This window comes from Rhodamnia argentea, chromosome 10, assembly GCF_020921035.1.
Source record: "Rhodamnia argentea isolate NSW1041297 chromosome 10, ASM2092103v1, whole genome shotgun sequence".
Lineage (NCBI taxonomy): Eukaryota > Viridiplantae > Streptophyta > Magnoliopsida > Myrtales > Myrtaceae > Rhodamnia > Rhodamnia argentea.
The window spans coordinates 7,090,393-7,106,606 of record NC_063159.1 but is presented as its reverse complement, the minus strand read 5'-3'; the positions used below and the strand labels follow the sequence as shown (position 1 = coordinate 7,106,606).

The following is a 16,214-nucleotide window of genomic DNA, read 5'->3' as shown; positions in this document are numbered from 1 at the left end:
AGTGATATATGACTAGGAGAAGGATCGGCCTGAGGTAAGTCGATGTAATTTACAACTTGGAGCGAAGAACACTTGTACATATCTCAAGTTCCGACTGGATAAGTTGTCTCTCGAGCTCGACCTTTAGCTGACCTGACTTGACTCAAATGTCAAAAGGAAATATTAGTCTGATCGGGAGTTCAATCTGGATGTCAAAAATTGAATAACCATGTTATAGGCATGTTCCAACACTTACGAATGTATAAATATAGTTGTCATAAATGGAAAACAACTCGACGTTGGTATGTTATTTAGAGAATGACATCAATATTGATACCTATCAGGGCTTAAAAAGAGCAAGCTGAGTATGCTTCAATTTCGTTCACAAATTATACATGATCGGGAAACAAGAACTTCTATGCTTTAATACCAAAGAAGGGAACACGCCGACAACATATGCAGCGGAGTTATACGGAAATTAACAGGCCCAAGAACTTATTTGAATCACTAATCGGAAAGGTACATCACAAAACGGACATACCTCGTTTTTCACAGATTAAATGTACCCATTGTTGAACCCAAAAAAAAAAAAAAAATACCCATTGCAGTCCCTCGAAAGATCATTCCTCCATTTGACGTACAGGAGAGAGGCTGAATATCATCGTCACTTTTCTTCCTTTTGCTGTTCTCTCTTATTCTCACTTAAGTGAATGCTGTTCTTCTCAGAATGCAAAAACAAGCGCGAACTTTATCACGTTTAAAAAGGAGTAACTGCTTTTGGCACCTATAAAAGAAGATAAGGGGCTAGGATAGTCTACATGGATAGACCACGGTTCTCCCATACACCCCCATACATCCCAACAGTTATGCAATTCAGACATTATGGATAAATATCATGGAACTCTCCCTCAATATGGAACTGAAGAAAACAATTGTTTTTTGGGGTGGTCAACAACGTGTGTCACAAATCCTGATTAGGCTGTTAAAGTATGTGAGATCCCAGTTTGTTGTAGACTCTTTCCTAACACAATCTGTTCCCCTCTATGGCCCTATTTACCAATAGTTACCTCAAAGAAGATGCATATGTGGAAGTGGGTGGCATTTGATCATGGTGATGGGCTCTTTGAATATTTGTGGCGAGCTGGCACTCAGATTATCATCGCAGGTTGGTCAAGTATTTGGGTTATTTGCTCTGCTTCTTACTGCAAACAATGGCCAAGTTTGAGGGACGGCTAGCTGACTACATGGCTGCAAGGGTATGAAAACTACTTGCAGTAGCTTTTACCTTGCACTGCCGTGGATTTTCGGAAAAGCAACTGCTGATGGGGGACCACGAACGCCATTGAAGGACACTCCGAATGCCAAACTGCATAGACATCTTGAGCAACACCATTCAGTTTCATCAAAGTCAGGCCTGGATGATTTAACCTTCCATCGTCTTTTCCGCTGCATCGATTGAATTACTTTCCCGATCGATAGGGTTGGCTCTCCATGGAGATACATTCCTTGCCATTGGCATCTGCCTCTATTACTGACTCGGAAGCGCATATTTTTTGTTCTGTTGTTTATGCCTGTTTCACTTACGACAGCAGGGGTTCCCTGGCCAGTCTGCCTCTCATCACGCCCTCTGCTTGTCGTGTTCTGTCACAATCATAGTAGCGTGCAAGTGTTTCGGACATCGGTCTTTGAGCTTAGTGTACCTCTCGATATATTGTGGCCGACATGAGACATAGAACTCTGAGTGAGGAACACGGCCATCATCCGCATGGAATATTATTTTTGAGATTCACGTGAAGGTTGATGTTTTTTTTTTTTTTTCTGTCATTCAAGCAAAATTCAGAATCCAACGGGAGGCAGTTCGCTTAATATCTCCTTTTCTTGACGATGCTCTGTTTTTTTCACGACTTCACCATGAGTTGCAAATGACGACTAGAGATTTACAAGCCAATTTGTATGAGAATGAGACATATGCACACGAGAAGCGATTCACAAGGGAAATTGTTGAGTACCACCAACTCACCATGTTTTATATTGATGAGGGGAGTGAAGAGGTTGCAGAAGTTTATCCCATTAGTTACCCCTCAGTCGTTGGCATGCTCTCACTTTCCCCCACTTCACCGATCACAAAAGGCGAGATTTTTAATCTCCCGCCCAGGGAAGAAGAGGACGACGATGGCTTGGAGGACGAAGTCGTCGAGAACTTAGGAAAGTCGTTTACAAAGGAAAATTTAGGACTCAATTGACAAAATGTGAAAAGATTGGATTAACTAAAGTGCAATAGGTTTAAGACTTTTTGGACGATATTCTTGCTAATATAAGTTCAAGACTTCAAGCATGAGCTACTTGACTCTAAAAGAATTGGAGAAATCTTAACTACTTAAGCCATCCCCAAAATTACTGCATACAAAGCTCGATAATCTGTTTGCATTGCAATTCACCATATCTTATGCACTATATTTTGCCAAATCTGTTGGTAATGAGTATGAGGAAATGAGGCCTAGCGAAGTCCATTTGTTGAAATACATTCGGATACATGATGCTCAAAGAGAAATAGCAAAGAGAAAGGCCCGACTAATCTGAATATTGTAGTAAGAGCTCGTTGATGAACCGTGCAAAATGCAGTATCATCTGATATGATGTCCAACCGTAAATCGCATGCTTTTTGGAAAATCCATCGTGTTCCAAAGGAGAAGATACAGCAAGTAGTTTTCATACACTCGCTGCCATGTTCCTCGGTCAGAAAGCCGTCCACTAGAGGTGTGCAAATATTCTGAGTACCCAGCTCATCACAAATATTCTCCGCTATTGATTCAAAGTGACCATCACCATGATCAAAATACCATCCACTAGAGGTGTGCAAAAGAACCGAGAATCACTCGGACCGAACCAAACTGAACCGGCCGGTTCCCGGATCCAATTTTGCTGGAACCGGTGAGTACTGGTCAGATCTCTTCCATCTCCTAACTACCATGTTATTTGAGTTACTTGTCAACACTTTGTCGATTCAAAGTGACCATCACCATGATTGAATACCATCCAGGCATCCACCTTCACGTATGCATCATCTTTGAAGTAACAATGGTAGATAGGACATGGAAGGGATCAGATTGTGCAAGGAAAAGAGTATAAAAGCCCCATGATATTTGTGCACAAAGTCAGAATTGCATGACTTTAGTGCATGGTAGAGTTAATGCTATTAACATCTAGTTATTCAAGAATATCCTCACACCGCTTGATCATTTGTATGAATCTCACCTGATTGATAAATACCAGAAACCAAAAGCACTAACCGGCAAGTGCCGCTACCAATTAAAACAGAGACTTCTTACAGAACCCAGGTATGCTAGAAATAAATCCACATTCCACCCCTCCAAAAACCTTACATGGAAGCAAGAGATCAAAATTCCCAGACTTGAGACAACTTCATTAACGGGACATGGGACTCAATGAGATGATGTGTGGAAGAAAACTTGCCATCCTTCTGGTTTACTCATCATCACATTTCAGATTCAGATGAAAATGTGGACATAATTCAGAGACAATGGAGAGCTCCACTAGAAAAGGAAGAAGTTCCGTTCGTCACGAGATGTTTAACCCATAACTCTGCTGTCGCTACACTTGCAGAAAAACCCCTTTCAACCATTTCATTGACAAGTTGGGCTGCCCTAGTATTTACGTTATTTCTTAGTAGTCCTTGGATTATGGTGTTATAAGTGACCCCATCTGGAAGGCATCTGTTTCCTTCCATATCCTTTAGCAGCTGATATGCTTCCTCCGTGCGTCCTCCTATGCACAACCCGTGCATGAGAATGTTATTCGTCCACACATCAGGTTGCAAGCCTCGAGCATTCAAACTATTGAACAGCCCCATAGCATCGTCGAGCTTTCCAGCATTGCACATGCCGTTTATTAGAATATTGTAAGTCACAATGTCTGGGACGAATTTGGAATCTTCCATCTTTCGAAGCAATGTAATGGCCTTGTCAATCTGCTGCACTTTACACAAGCCATCCACGAAAGCGTGCCAGATATAATGATTAAGAGGGAGATCGCGAGATTGCATCTCGTTGATTAGCTCCTCCGCGGCTTGAAGGTTCCCAATCTGGCAAAATCCATTTACGAGAGTGATGTATGTGATGACGTCAGGAATCAAGCCCCTTTGCAACATTTCTCCGAAAAGCATCTTTGACATGTCAACTCTTCTCGCTTTGCAGTATCCGTTAATCAACATGGAGTAACTAACAACATCAGGTGAGCAGCCTCTTTCAACCATCAAATTAAGCACTTCCATAGCATCCTTCATTCTATTTTGCAAACAATAGCCATTCATCAACGTGTTATAAATGAAACTATCAGGCATTTGACCTAATTGAATCATCTGGTCGACAATGGCCCCTGCCTCCACAAGCATTCCCTCTTTACAATATGCATCCACAAGAATAGTGAAGGTTCGAACATTCGGCATTACTTTGCTTTGCAACATATGGTTCAGCAGTCTTCAACCCTCTGTCACTTGGCCGGAATTGCAAACTCCTTGAATGACGGAGGTATAAGTAACGACGTTCGGTTCGATTCCTGCCTTCATCATCTTCTCCAACAAGACTGTAGCATCTTTCCATTGGCCTAGGTTGCATAAGCAATGAACCAAGGAGCTATAAGTGATTATGTTGGGTGGGATCCCTCTGCTTGTCATCTGTTTCAACAATACGAGAGCTTCTTCTATCTGGCCTACATTACACAGACCATGGATCAAGCAGGTATAAGTAACAACATCCGGTTGGATGCCTTTCCTATTCATACTTTCATGGAGTCTCAAGGCCTCTGTGATCGATCCCTTCTTGCAAAGACTATCAATTATTATGCCGTATGTGAAGGAATCGATCCTGCAGCTCCTCTCTTCCCAGTCCTTTAGCAACTCAATGGCCAGTCTAGTGTTACCTGCCCTGCATAACCCCTTCATGGTTGTAGCATACGTGGTCTCGTTAGGTTTGGGGCCTTTTCGTTGCATATCATCGAGGAACCTCAACGCTTGATCAGTTTTGCCCTTTCTAAAGAGACCATCAATTAGAGTGCTCAATGCCACCACATCGATGTGAAACCCAAGCTTCAAGATTCTACCCAGGATAGACAAACCCAAATCAACCAGCCTCAACCGGCAATAGCAATTGAGGGAAATCGTCAGTACTCTGCACGCATATGACATAGTCGGGGATAGCAAATTGGCGCGACCGGGCAGAGTAAGGCACCAGGAAGTAGTTGTTCACGAAGTCGTTCCCTCCGACGGTGATGAGCACAAGAGCTTGGTTTACCAGCTGTTGAGTTCTCTCAGCTCCTACCAGGGCACTCACCTTATGCTGGTATTCCTCAAAGTACTGCAATTGCCTGTACATCCTTATAATGTTTATCTGCCAAAAAAAAAACACAGGCACTTGGTTGATACCAACACAAATATTACTCATTCTAGAGGTAGCTAGTACAGATTATGCTTACGAATTGTATTCCAGTGTCATTGAGGATTCCGATTCCGGCGGAATCAAAATTAGCACCGACTAGTAGCTTCTCTCCTGTGAGCTCCGGACTCAGGTACGGCAATGTCGACTCGGATCCTAATTCCTGACCTGGGCAATTCATCGCATTTTAGCTGATAAGTCGGACCTCATTTGCATCACAATGAAACTGAAAAATGTGCACTGAAACATGTGGGAATGGAAAAACCTACTGATGAAGTCCGGAATGTTGAGCCCATTAGAGAACCGGCCAGTGGGCCGGCCAGTCGGGTAGTCGATGCCGTAGGGGGGCAAGTCCGCACGGGCTGTGGTTGCCAAGTAGTTGTTGTTGCCATTGTCGACGAGCGAGTCGCCAAACACGAAGAATGCTCGAGCTGCCTCCGCAAACGGGGATAAGAAAAGAGTAGAGACCTTTTACTAAATGGTAAAAGGTTTTGGGTTAAAACTTAAAAAACGATAACTTCAATTAGCCGACACTTAATAAACCATCAATTTAGTGTCACAACCTTTTAAAAGCATCCCATTTAAATGATTCTGTTGAGCCACATTGGATTTTTCCATTGCTAATATCAATTAAATAATTGCTCTTTGAAAAATAGCGTCACTTTGATAACCGTTTGCAAGATTTTGGCATCAAAGTTGGCGTTGTATTATAGTTAGTGTATGTATACTGTCCTTTTCCCCGATTTGTACTGGGTGATAGATCTATTACTAGGTGGGAAGCTTTTTCTTTGAAACAAAGATCATATCGAACGTTAAAAGATAATTCAATGCTTGATTGAAAACTTAATTGCACTTATTAAAAGATCCGAAAAGATATTCGATATCGCCCACCGAATAAGAAATTCAGAACTACAATGTCATTGTCGCAATTCAAGAATAATCTTGTAGTCAATCAAATATCCTTTCCATCTACCTTTTATCAACTTTTACATTAAGTTACCAAACTCGGCAATAGCAAATTACTCAAAGTTTATGGTTCTATGGCATGATGTTTTAGTTTAATGGTTAACAAATCTTGTGATCATTATATCCAATGCATTCTCTCTCTATCTCCTTTTTTTTTTTTTTTTGCAGGTGGTTTTAATGAGCGGAATATCTTTAAACAAAGGTTTGAAATTGAAATCGTCAAAAAGAGGAAATTCCTATCGACAGGCGAGAGTCCACACTAACCATTTTGGCGAAACTTAGCACAAAGAGTGGACTCCAAAGCATATACAGTAGGCTAATACGAATTTATAACACGAATCTGCATGATTTGTCGGCATTAACGATGCATCGCGACAAAAGAAAGGAAAACAAAACGGGAGAAATCGCTGCTCATCTTCTCCATGAACTTTGTTCACCACATGCACACTTCAATCAACGAAGCATCACCATCATGCAGAATCGACCTTGCTAGACAAAGACATGAAGTCAGAAGTTAACTCTTGGTTCATGGGTCAACCGTCAGACCGTCGGATCGGTAAGTTGGACAATCTGCAAACGCGTCGTACGATTCATATTGGACAAATCACGCGATCAGCTGTATCCATAAGATTGTTTTGCGATTCGGAACTGCACAACAGAAACCATGGCAACCTAGATTATGTCTTTTGAGAATGGAAACTTTGATCAGTTATAAGATTCTTGGCTTGGCAAACATTGTAGAGCGTCTGAGTCACATTGCTACGGAGCATAAACAGAAATATTCCTCACAATTGCTTGGTTGGTATGAACAATGATCAATGCCTTCTTCAAGTATATAGATTCCATATGAATCATAGCAATGTAAATTGCAATTCAAAAATTACTTTAGAGCATAGAATCAAGCACCACATACACTTAAAAAAGATCGAACGTCATCATCAAGCTTGCCTCCGAAGTGCATCTAGGAGAGTTATCTCCTTGCCTGTCGGTATTTTACCTACTATGATTGCGTCAGGAAACAAAGATTAGAGGGTGTGACAAAAGGCAGACTGTCCAGGCAAATCTTGCTGTCGTAGGTGAAACACGCAAAAACCATCGAAGTAAACTGTGTTCCTGAGCCACTAACCGAAACAGATAAAAATGGCAAGGATAACCGAAACAGATTAAGATGGCAGGGAACGTATCCCCATTGAGAGCCAAGCCTATTCATCAGGAGACTAATTCGATTCAACAGAAAAGACAATGGAAAGTTACAGCATCTGAGCCTGAGATCAAGTTGATTGGTGTTGCTCCCAGTCTCTACGGGGTTGGGCATTGGGAATGTCTCTTTAATTCCATTATCAGGAAGAGTTACCATGCTGTTTCTGCTCATTGATTGAATTGCATTAACTCTAGAACATAGCAAAGTTATCGCTGCCTATTTAATTCAAGAGCGTCCTCGCGCCGGTTGATCCTTTATATGAATCTCACTGGTTTGATGAATGTTAATCACCAGAAGCACTAACACAGCAGTACTCCTACCAGTTAAACGCAGAGATTTCTTACGGAACCTAACTATACGAGAAACAAAATCCACCCTCCACCTCTCCAAAAGCCTTACTTGCAATGAAGCAAGAGATGAAAATTCCCAGACATCAAATGACTTCTTTTAATGGGACGTGCGACTCAATAAGATGGCGTGTGGAAGAAAACTTGCCGTTAGTCTGGTTTAATCATCATCACGTTTCAGATGAAAATGTGCACAGATTCAGAGACAATGGAGATCTCAATGAGAGAAGGAAGAAGTTCCATTTGTCACGAGATGTTTAACCCACAACTCTGTCGTTGCTACATGTGCAGAAAAATCCCTTTCGACCATTTTTTTTTGACAAGTTGCGTTGCTTTCGTACTTCCGATATTTCTTAGTAGTCCACGGAAGATTGCGTTATAAGCGACACAATCTTGAAAGCATCCATTTCCTTCCGTCTCCTTTTGTAGCTGATATGCTTCCACTGCCCGTCCTCCTCTGCACAACCCAACATGAGAATATTATGCATCCACACGCTGACCGGTTCAATCAACGTGTTATGAGTAATGACACCAGATGAGCAGCCTCTTTCAACCATGCGTTCGTTCATTCTATTTTTGCACACAATAGCTGTTCATCAACGGAATGGGATAATGAAGACTCGCGGGTGATCGCAGCCAGAGCAGGAAGAAGGAAGACGAAAGCAGGGCAGAGACTCGTTCGCTTCATCATCGATTCTGAAAAACTGAATAGCTGTTGCTTTGGGATCTCTCTCTCTCTTCTCTCGCAGTACGCCAGTTTCTGGCAAGGCCACTCTAATCTAATGGATGTTAAATGGAAAAATAATGTCAAGTTCGTGCTTTTATACATGTTCTTATGGATGAGAAGATAAATCAATTAAAAATTGAAAAAAAAGATAATGATATAAATAATCAATGAACTTTCGTCTAATGCGAATCAATGACTTTACAATTTATGTGATTAAGTCCATGAACTTTTTATATCATATGCAATGTCATTTCCGAATTTCTTATTTGTTCAACTAATCCCTGAACACAAATTACAAATATTCAATATTATCCCCCCGTAATTAAGTGCCAATGTTTACTAAGACGGACACCAATCTACATACTTGAATTTGCAAAAATTAATACGAGCTCTTCTATTCTGTTCATCTGAAATAAGTCAAATCTTATCTGAAATAAGCCAATGATACAGCTTTCCTCATTTTCAGGTAAAACTGACTTTGCCTCACAGACAGATGAAGAGTTGATCCTCTTCTGACGTTTGCAGAGCTTCGATTTGATCATTTTGCTTGACAAGTTCCGTTTTCTGAGTTCAATTGATCATGTCGGCCACAATATCCACACCAACCATTCCCCAAAATGCCTGTACACTGCTGTGATGGTGACAGAACACGACGAGTAGAGGGCGTGAGGAGAGGCATACTGGCCACGCAGCTCCTGCTGTGTGTAAGTGAAACGCGCATAAACAACTGGCAAAACAAATGATGTGTTCCCGAGTCAGTAATATAGATAGATGCCAATGGCAAGGAATGCAGATCCATGGAGAGCCCACCCTATCGATCGGGAAAGTAATTCAATCTATGGGGCGGAAATGACGATGGAAAGTTAAATCATCCGGGCCTTACTTTGATGAAGTTGAATGGTGTTGCGCAAGATGTCTATGTAGTTTGCATTCGGAATGTCCGTCAATGGCGTTCGTGGTCCCCCATCAGTAGTTGCTTTTCCGAAAATCCATCGCAGTGCGAAGTAAAAGGTACTGCAAGTAGTTTTCATACGCTTGCAGCAATGTAGTCAGCTAGCCGTCCCTCCAACTTGGCCATTATTTGCATGTAAGAACCAGAGCAAAATAACCCAAATACTTGATCGAGCTGCAAGGACATCGAGGGGAACAGATTGTGTTAGGAAAGAGTGAAAAACAAAACTAGAATCTCTTTCTCAAGGCACATACATAACAGCCTACTCAGGATTTGTGACACAATTTGTTGACCACCCCCAAAAACAATCATTTTCTTTAGTTCCACATTGAGGAAGAGTTCCATGATATTTGTGCAAATGTCTGAATTGCATGACTTTGCTACATAGTAAAGTTACTGCAATTAACATCTATTTAATTGTAAGAACGTCCTCACACAGCTGATCATTTTTATGAATCTCGCCCGTTTTATAAACATTAGGCACCAAAAACACCAATCGACAAGTTCATGTACCAGTTATCTTACAGAACCCAGCTATACGAGAAATTTCGAAACACCCCTTCCACCCCTCCAAAAGCCTTATAATGAAGCAAGGGAAAACATCTCCCTGACTTAAAACAACTTAATCAATAGGACAAGGGACTCAATGAGGTGATGTGTGGAAGAAAACTTGCCTTAGATCTGGTTCACTCTTCATCACATTTAAGCTGAAAAATGGAGAGGGACAGATCTCAGACAATGGAGAGTTCAACTTGAAAAGGAAGAAGTTCCATTTGTCACGAAATATTTAATCCACAAGTCCGTCGTCGGTACATCCACAGAAAATCCCCTTACAACCATTTCACCCACAAGTTGTGCTGCTCTCCTACTTTCATAATTTCTCAGAAGACCTTGGATTATTGTGTTATAAGTGACAGCATCTAGAAACCATCCATTTCCTTCCATCTCCTTTGGCAGCTGATATGCTTCCTCCGTGCTTCCTCCTTTGCACAAGCCACGCATGAGAATAGTATATGTCCACACATCAGGTTGCAAGCCTCAAGCATGCAAACAATTGAACAGCCCCTTAGCATCATTGAGCTTTCCGGCATTACACATGCCGTTTATTAGAATATTGTAAGCCACAATGTTTGAGATGAATTTGGAATCTTCCATCTCTCGAAGCAATATCATGGCCTTGTCAATCTGCTGCATTTTACACAAGCCATCCAGGATAAGATTCAAGGTATAATGATTCAGAGATAGATCGTGACCTTTTATATCATGTGCAATGTCATTTCCGAATTTCTTAATTACGTGGGGACCACGAACGCCATTGACGGGCATTCCAAATGCCAAACTGCATAGACATCATCGGCAACACCACTTCATCAAAGTCAGGCCCGGATGATTTAACTTTCCATCGTCATTTCCGCCACATAGATTGAATTACTTTCCCGATAGATAGGGTTGGCTCTCCACGGAGCTACATTCCTTGCCACTGGCATCTGTCTCTATTGCTGGCTCGGAAGCGCATATTTTTTGTTCTGTTGCTAATGCCTGTTTCACTTACCACGACAGAAGGGGTTGCCTGGCCAGTCTACCTCTCATCACGCCCTCTACTTGTTGTGTTCTGTCGCAATCATAATAGCGTGCAAGTGTTTCGGACATCGGTCTTTGAGCTTAGTGTACGTGTGGATATTGTGGCCGACATGAACTCAGATTAAGGAACACGGCCGTCATCCGCAGGTGATAGTATTTCTGAGATTCACGTTAACGTTGTTGCTTTTTCTCTGTCATTCAAGCAAAATTCAGATTCCAACGGGAGGCAGTTTGCTTGCTTAATAGCTTCTTTTCTTGCAGATGCTCTGTTTTTTCCCGACTTCACCTTGAGTTACAAACGACGACTAGAGATGTCCAAGCAAATTTGTACGAGAATGAAACATACGCACACGAGAAAGCGCTTCCCAAGGGGAAATTGTTGAGTACCACCAACTCACCATGAAAGATTGAAGTTTGATTGAAGAGGTTGCAGGAATTTATCCCATTGGTTACCCCTCAGTCGGCTGGCATGCTCTCACTTTCCCCCACTTCACCAATCACAAAAGACGAGGAAGACAAGGACGACGATGGCTTGAAGGATGAACTCATCGAGAACTTAGAAGACCCATTTACAAAGGAAAATTTAGGACTCAATTGACAAAACGTGAAAAGATTTAGGACTCAATTCGCATAATTAAAAAATTTAAGACTGGATTGGTTAAAGTGCAATAGGTTTAAGACTTTTTGGACGATATTCTTGCTAATTTAAGTAAAAGATTTCAAGCATGAGCTACTTGACTCGGCTTGAAAAGAATTGGAGAAATCTTAACTATTTAAGCCATCCTCAAAACTACTACATACAAAGCTCGATAATCTGTTCGCATTGCAATTCACCATATCTTATGCACTGTATTTTGCCAATTTTTTTGGTAATGAATATGAGGAAATGAGGCCCAGCCAAGTCTATTTGCTGAAGTACATTCTGATCCATGATGTTCAAAGAGAAATAGCAAAGAGAAAGAGTCAGAACATTGTAGTAAGAGCTCGTTGATGAACTGTGCAAAATGCAGTGCCATCTGATATGATGCTCACCCGAAAATCAAATGCTTCTTGGAAAATCCATCGTGGTGCAAAGGAAAAGATACTGCAAGTAGTTTTCATACACTTGCTGCCATGTTACTCGGTCAGAAAGCCGTCCCCCAAATTTGGCCCTTATTTGCATGTAAGAAGCAGAGCAAATAACCCAAATCTGCAATTCACCTGCGATGATAATCTGAGTACCCAGCTCATCACAAATATTCCCCGCTATTGATTCAAAGTGACCGCCACCATGATCAAAATACCATCCACTAGAGATGTGCGAAAGAACCGAGAATCCCTCGGATCGGACTGGACCGGACCGGACCGGACCGGACCGACCGGTTCCCGAATCCAATATACTGGAACCGGGCAGTACTGGCCAGATCCCTTCCATCTCCTAACTACCATGTTATTTGAGTTACTTGTCAATACTTTGTCGATTCAGAGTGACCACACCATGATTGAATACCATCCAGGCATCCACCTTCACGTATGCATCATCTTTGAAGTAACAATAGTAGATAGGACATGGAAGGGATCAGATTGTGCAAAGAAAAGAGTATAAAAGCCCCATGATATTTGTGCACAAAGTCAGAATTGCATGACTTTAGTACATGGTAGAGTTAATGCTATTAACATCTAGTTATTCAAGAATATCCTCACACCGCTTGATCATTTGTATGAATCTCACCTGATTGATAAATACCAGAAACCAAAAGCACTAACCGGCGAGTGCAGCTACCAATTAAAACAGAGACTTCTTACAGAACCTAGGTATGCTAGAAATAAATCCACCTTCCATACCTCCAAAAGCCTTACACGGAAGCAAGAGATCAAAATTCCCAGACTTGAGACAACTTCATTAACGGGACATGGGACTCAATGAGATGATGTGTGGAAGAAAACTTGCCATCCTTCTGGTTTACTCATCCTCACATTTCAGATGAAAACGTGGACATATTTCAGAGACAATGGAGAGCTCAACTAGAAAAGGAAGAAGTTCCATTTGTCACGAGATGTTTAACCCATAACTCTGCCGTCGCTACACTTGCAGAAAAACCCCTTTCAACCATTTCATTGACAAGTTGGGCTGCCCTAGTATTTACGTTATTTCTTAGTAGTCCTTGGATTATGGTGTTATAAGCGACCCCATCTGGAAGGCATCCGTTTCCTTCCATATCCTTTAGCAGCTGACATGCTTCCTCCGTGCGTCCTCTGTTGCACAACCCGTGCATAAGAATGTTATTCGTCCACACATTAGGTTGCAAGCCTCGAGCATTCAAACTATTGAACAGCCCCTTAGCATCGTCGAGCTTTCCAGCATTGCACATGCCGTTTATTAGAATATTGTAAGTCACAATGTCTGGGAGGAATTTGAAATCTTCCATCTTTCGAAGCAATGTAATGGCCTTGTCAATCTGCTGCACTTTACACAAGCCATCCACGAAAGCGCTCAAGATATAATGATTAAGAGGGAGATCGCGAGATCGCATCTCGTTGATTAGCTCCTCCGCGGCTTGAAGGTTCCCAATCTGGCAAAATCCATTTATGAGAGTGCTGTATGTGATGACGTTAGGAATCAAGCCCCTTTGCAACATTTCTCCGAAAAGCATCTTTGACTTGTCAACTCTTCTCGCTTTGCAGTATCCGTTAATCAACATGGAGTAACTAACAACATCAGGTGAGCAGCCTCTTTCAACCATCAAATTAAGCACTTCCATAGCATCCTTCATTCTATTTTGCAAACAATAGCCATTCATCAACATGTTATAAGTGAAACTATTAGGCATTTGACCTAATTGAATCATCTGGTCGACAATGGCCCCTGCCTCCACAAGCATTCCCTCTTTACAATATGCATCCACAAGAATAGTGAAGGTTCGAACATTCGGCATTACTTTGCTTTGCAACATATGGTTCAGCAGTCTTCGACCCTCTGTCACTTGGCCAGAATTGCAAACTCCATGAATGACGGAGGTATAAGTAACGACATCAGGTTCAATTCCTGCCTTCATCATCTTCTCCAACAAGACCGTAGCGTCTTTCCAATGGCCTAGGTTGCATAAGCAATGAACCAAGGAGCTATAAGTGATTATGTTGGGTGGGATCCCTCTGCTTGTCATCTGTTTCAACAATACGAGAGCTTCTTCTATCTGGCCTACATTACACAGACCGTGGATCAAGGAGTTATAAATAACAACACCTGGTTGGATGCCTTTCCTACTCATACTTTCGTGGAGTCTCAAGGCCTCTGTGATCGATCCCTTCTTGCAAAGACTATCGAGTATTATGCCGTATGTGAAGGAATTGATCCTGCAGCTCCTCTCTTCCCAGTCCTTTAGCAATTCAAAGGCCAGTCTAGTGTTACCTGCCCTGCATAACCCCTTCACAGTTATAGCATACGTGGTCTCATCAGGTTTGGGGCCTTTTCGTTGCATATCGTCGAGCAACCTCAACGCTTGATCAGTTTTGCCCTTTATAAAGAGACCGTCAATTAGCGTGCTCAATGCCACCACATCGATGTGAAACCCAAGCTTCAAGATCCTACCCAAGATAGACAAACCCAAATCAACCAGCCTCAACCGGCAATAGCAATTGAGGGAAATCGTCACCAAAACATGATTATCTTCAATCCCCAAAGAGCGCAGCTGCTTAATCAACCCGATGGCAGTAGAGTACTGCTTCATCCTCACAATGGCACCCAACAGTAGACTAAAATCCTTGGAAGAAGGTGGAGGGTTCGCCTTCATCATCTTGACGAAGCAACACAGGGCATCACCCACACTCGTAAGCACACCACCAGCTCTGCAATTTTCCCTCACGTAACTTAAGAGCTGGTTCCGGTCGTCCCAATTAGGGTTCCGACGACCGCGAGACGAGAAAGGGAGAGAAGAAGGAGGACGAGGGAGATGGAGACTCGTTCGCTTCATCAGCAGATGGAATCTGAAAAACTGAAAGAGATTTTTTCGCTTTGAGCAGTCCTAGGAGTGAGCGATTCCAGGTTCCTTACAAGTTCCACTTGGAACCCTGGAACCTACCCGTTAAACAGGTTCCTTATTTTTCGGAACCTGAAACCTACCCGTCGTACCTTGGAACCTGGAACCTACCCTGTCACAGGTTCTAAGGTCGATTCCAGAGTACCCGAGAACTTATCAATTTCTTTTATTTTCTTTTATTTTTTCATTTTTAATTAAGCAAAATGAGAACGAACGCTATAACATCTAAGAGAAAGTAAAGGTGAGTGATTTTAGACTCAGTACATGTTACATTTAAAACCCGAAACCAATCCATCGGAACACGAAACCTAAAAATTTTTTTGGCTCCAAATCATACATTCATCATCGGATGCCATAGAACATTGTATAATTGTGCAAAAATATATACCAAGAAAAATATAAAAATTTATTTCAGAATCTAGGGTCCAGGTTCCGGGTTCTAGGTTCTATGTAGTGGAACCTACCCGTTGGAACAGGATCCTCAATTTTTGGAACCTAGAACCTACCCTATATACATTGGAACCTGGAACCGCACCGGATCATACAGGTTCCGGTTCCAAGTTCTCGATTCTACCCCGAAACCATGCTCACCTCTAAGCAGTCCCCTCAATTTTTGGAACCTAGAACCTACCCTACATACATTGGAACCCGGAACCGCACCGGATCATACAGGTTCCGATTCCAAGTTCTCGGTTCTACCCCGAAACCATGCTCACCTCTAAGCGGTCCCACGATGCTACTCCGTTCATGTCTCCATGAACATGTCATTTAAGTGCCCCAATTTATAATGGGTTAAATTTGCGATCTGGAATAAATTTGTCGCAGTATACTAATTTAGAATTTTTCGTGATAAAAAAAATAATTTTGAATAAATTCATCACGGGTGTACTAAATTTCGGACTTTTTGTGATATTAATCCATTTATAAAATCGACCATTTAAGCGGCTCTAATATTTTAATTTGCTGTAAAATCCGACGTGGCTCGGCTTGTCGAA

At 41.9% G+C, this 16,214-nt stretch overlaps 2 protein-coding genes and 1 pseudogene across 3 annotated transcripts in view; all 3 read right to left on the bottom strand.

Moving 5' to 3' along the window:
* The window catches only part of LOC115750563 (protein FAR-RED ELONGATED HYPOCOTYL 3), an 874,908-nt gene that overhangs the window by 531,875 nt on the left and 326,819 nt on the right, over positions 1 to 16,214 (bottom strand). The window lies entirely within an intron of this gene.
* On the bottom strand, positions 3,497 to 10,624 carry LOC115730523 (annotated as a pseudogene).
* LOC115730517 (pentatricopeptide repeat-containing protein At3g22470, mitochondrial-like) lies at positions 7,523 to 15,198 on the bottom strand. 2 transcript variants are annotated; one of them, XR_007199825.1, is made up of 2 exons: positions 13,125 to 15,198; positions 7,523 to 7,543 (listed from the first exon to the last, which is right to left on the bottom strand). XR_007199825.1 is itself a non-coding variant. In XM_030661142.2 (1 exon), the coding sequence occupies exon 1, from the start codon at positions 15,151 to 15,153 to the stop codon at positions 13,204 to 13,206; it is 1,950 nt and encodes a 649-aa protein (XP_030517002.2). In that variant the 5' UTR covers positions 15,154 to 15,198; the 3' UTR covers positions 12,826 to 13,203. The 2 variants fall into 2 exon arrangements, 1 of the variants encoding a protein (XP_030517002.2); XM_030661142.2 differs by lacking the exon at positions 7,523 to 7,543 and having other exon boundaries at positions 12,826 to 15,198.

Coding starts and splice junctions, on each gene's coding strand:
- LOC115730517 (XM_030661142.2), bottom strand. CDS start 15,153: ATGAAGCGAACGAGTCTCCATCTCCCTCGTCCTCCTTCTTCTCTCCCT.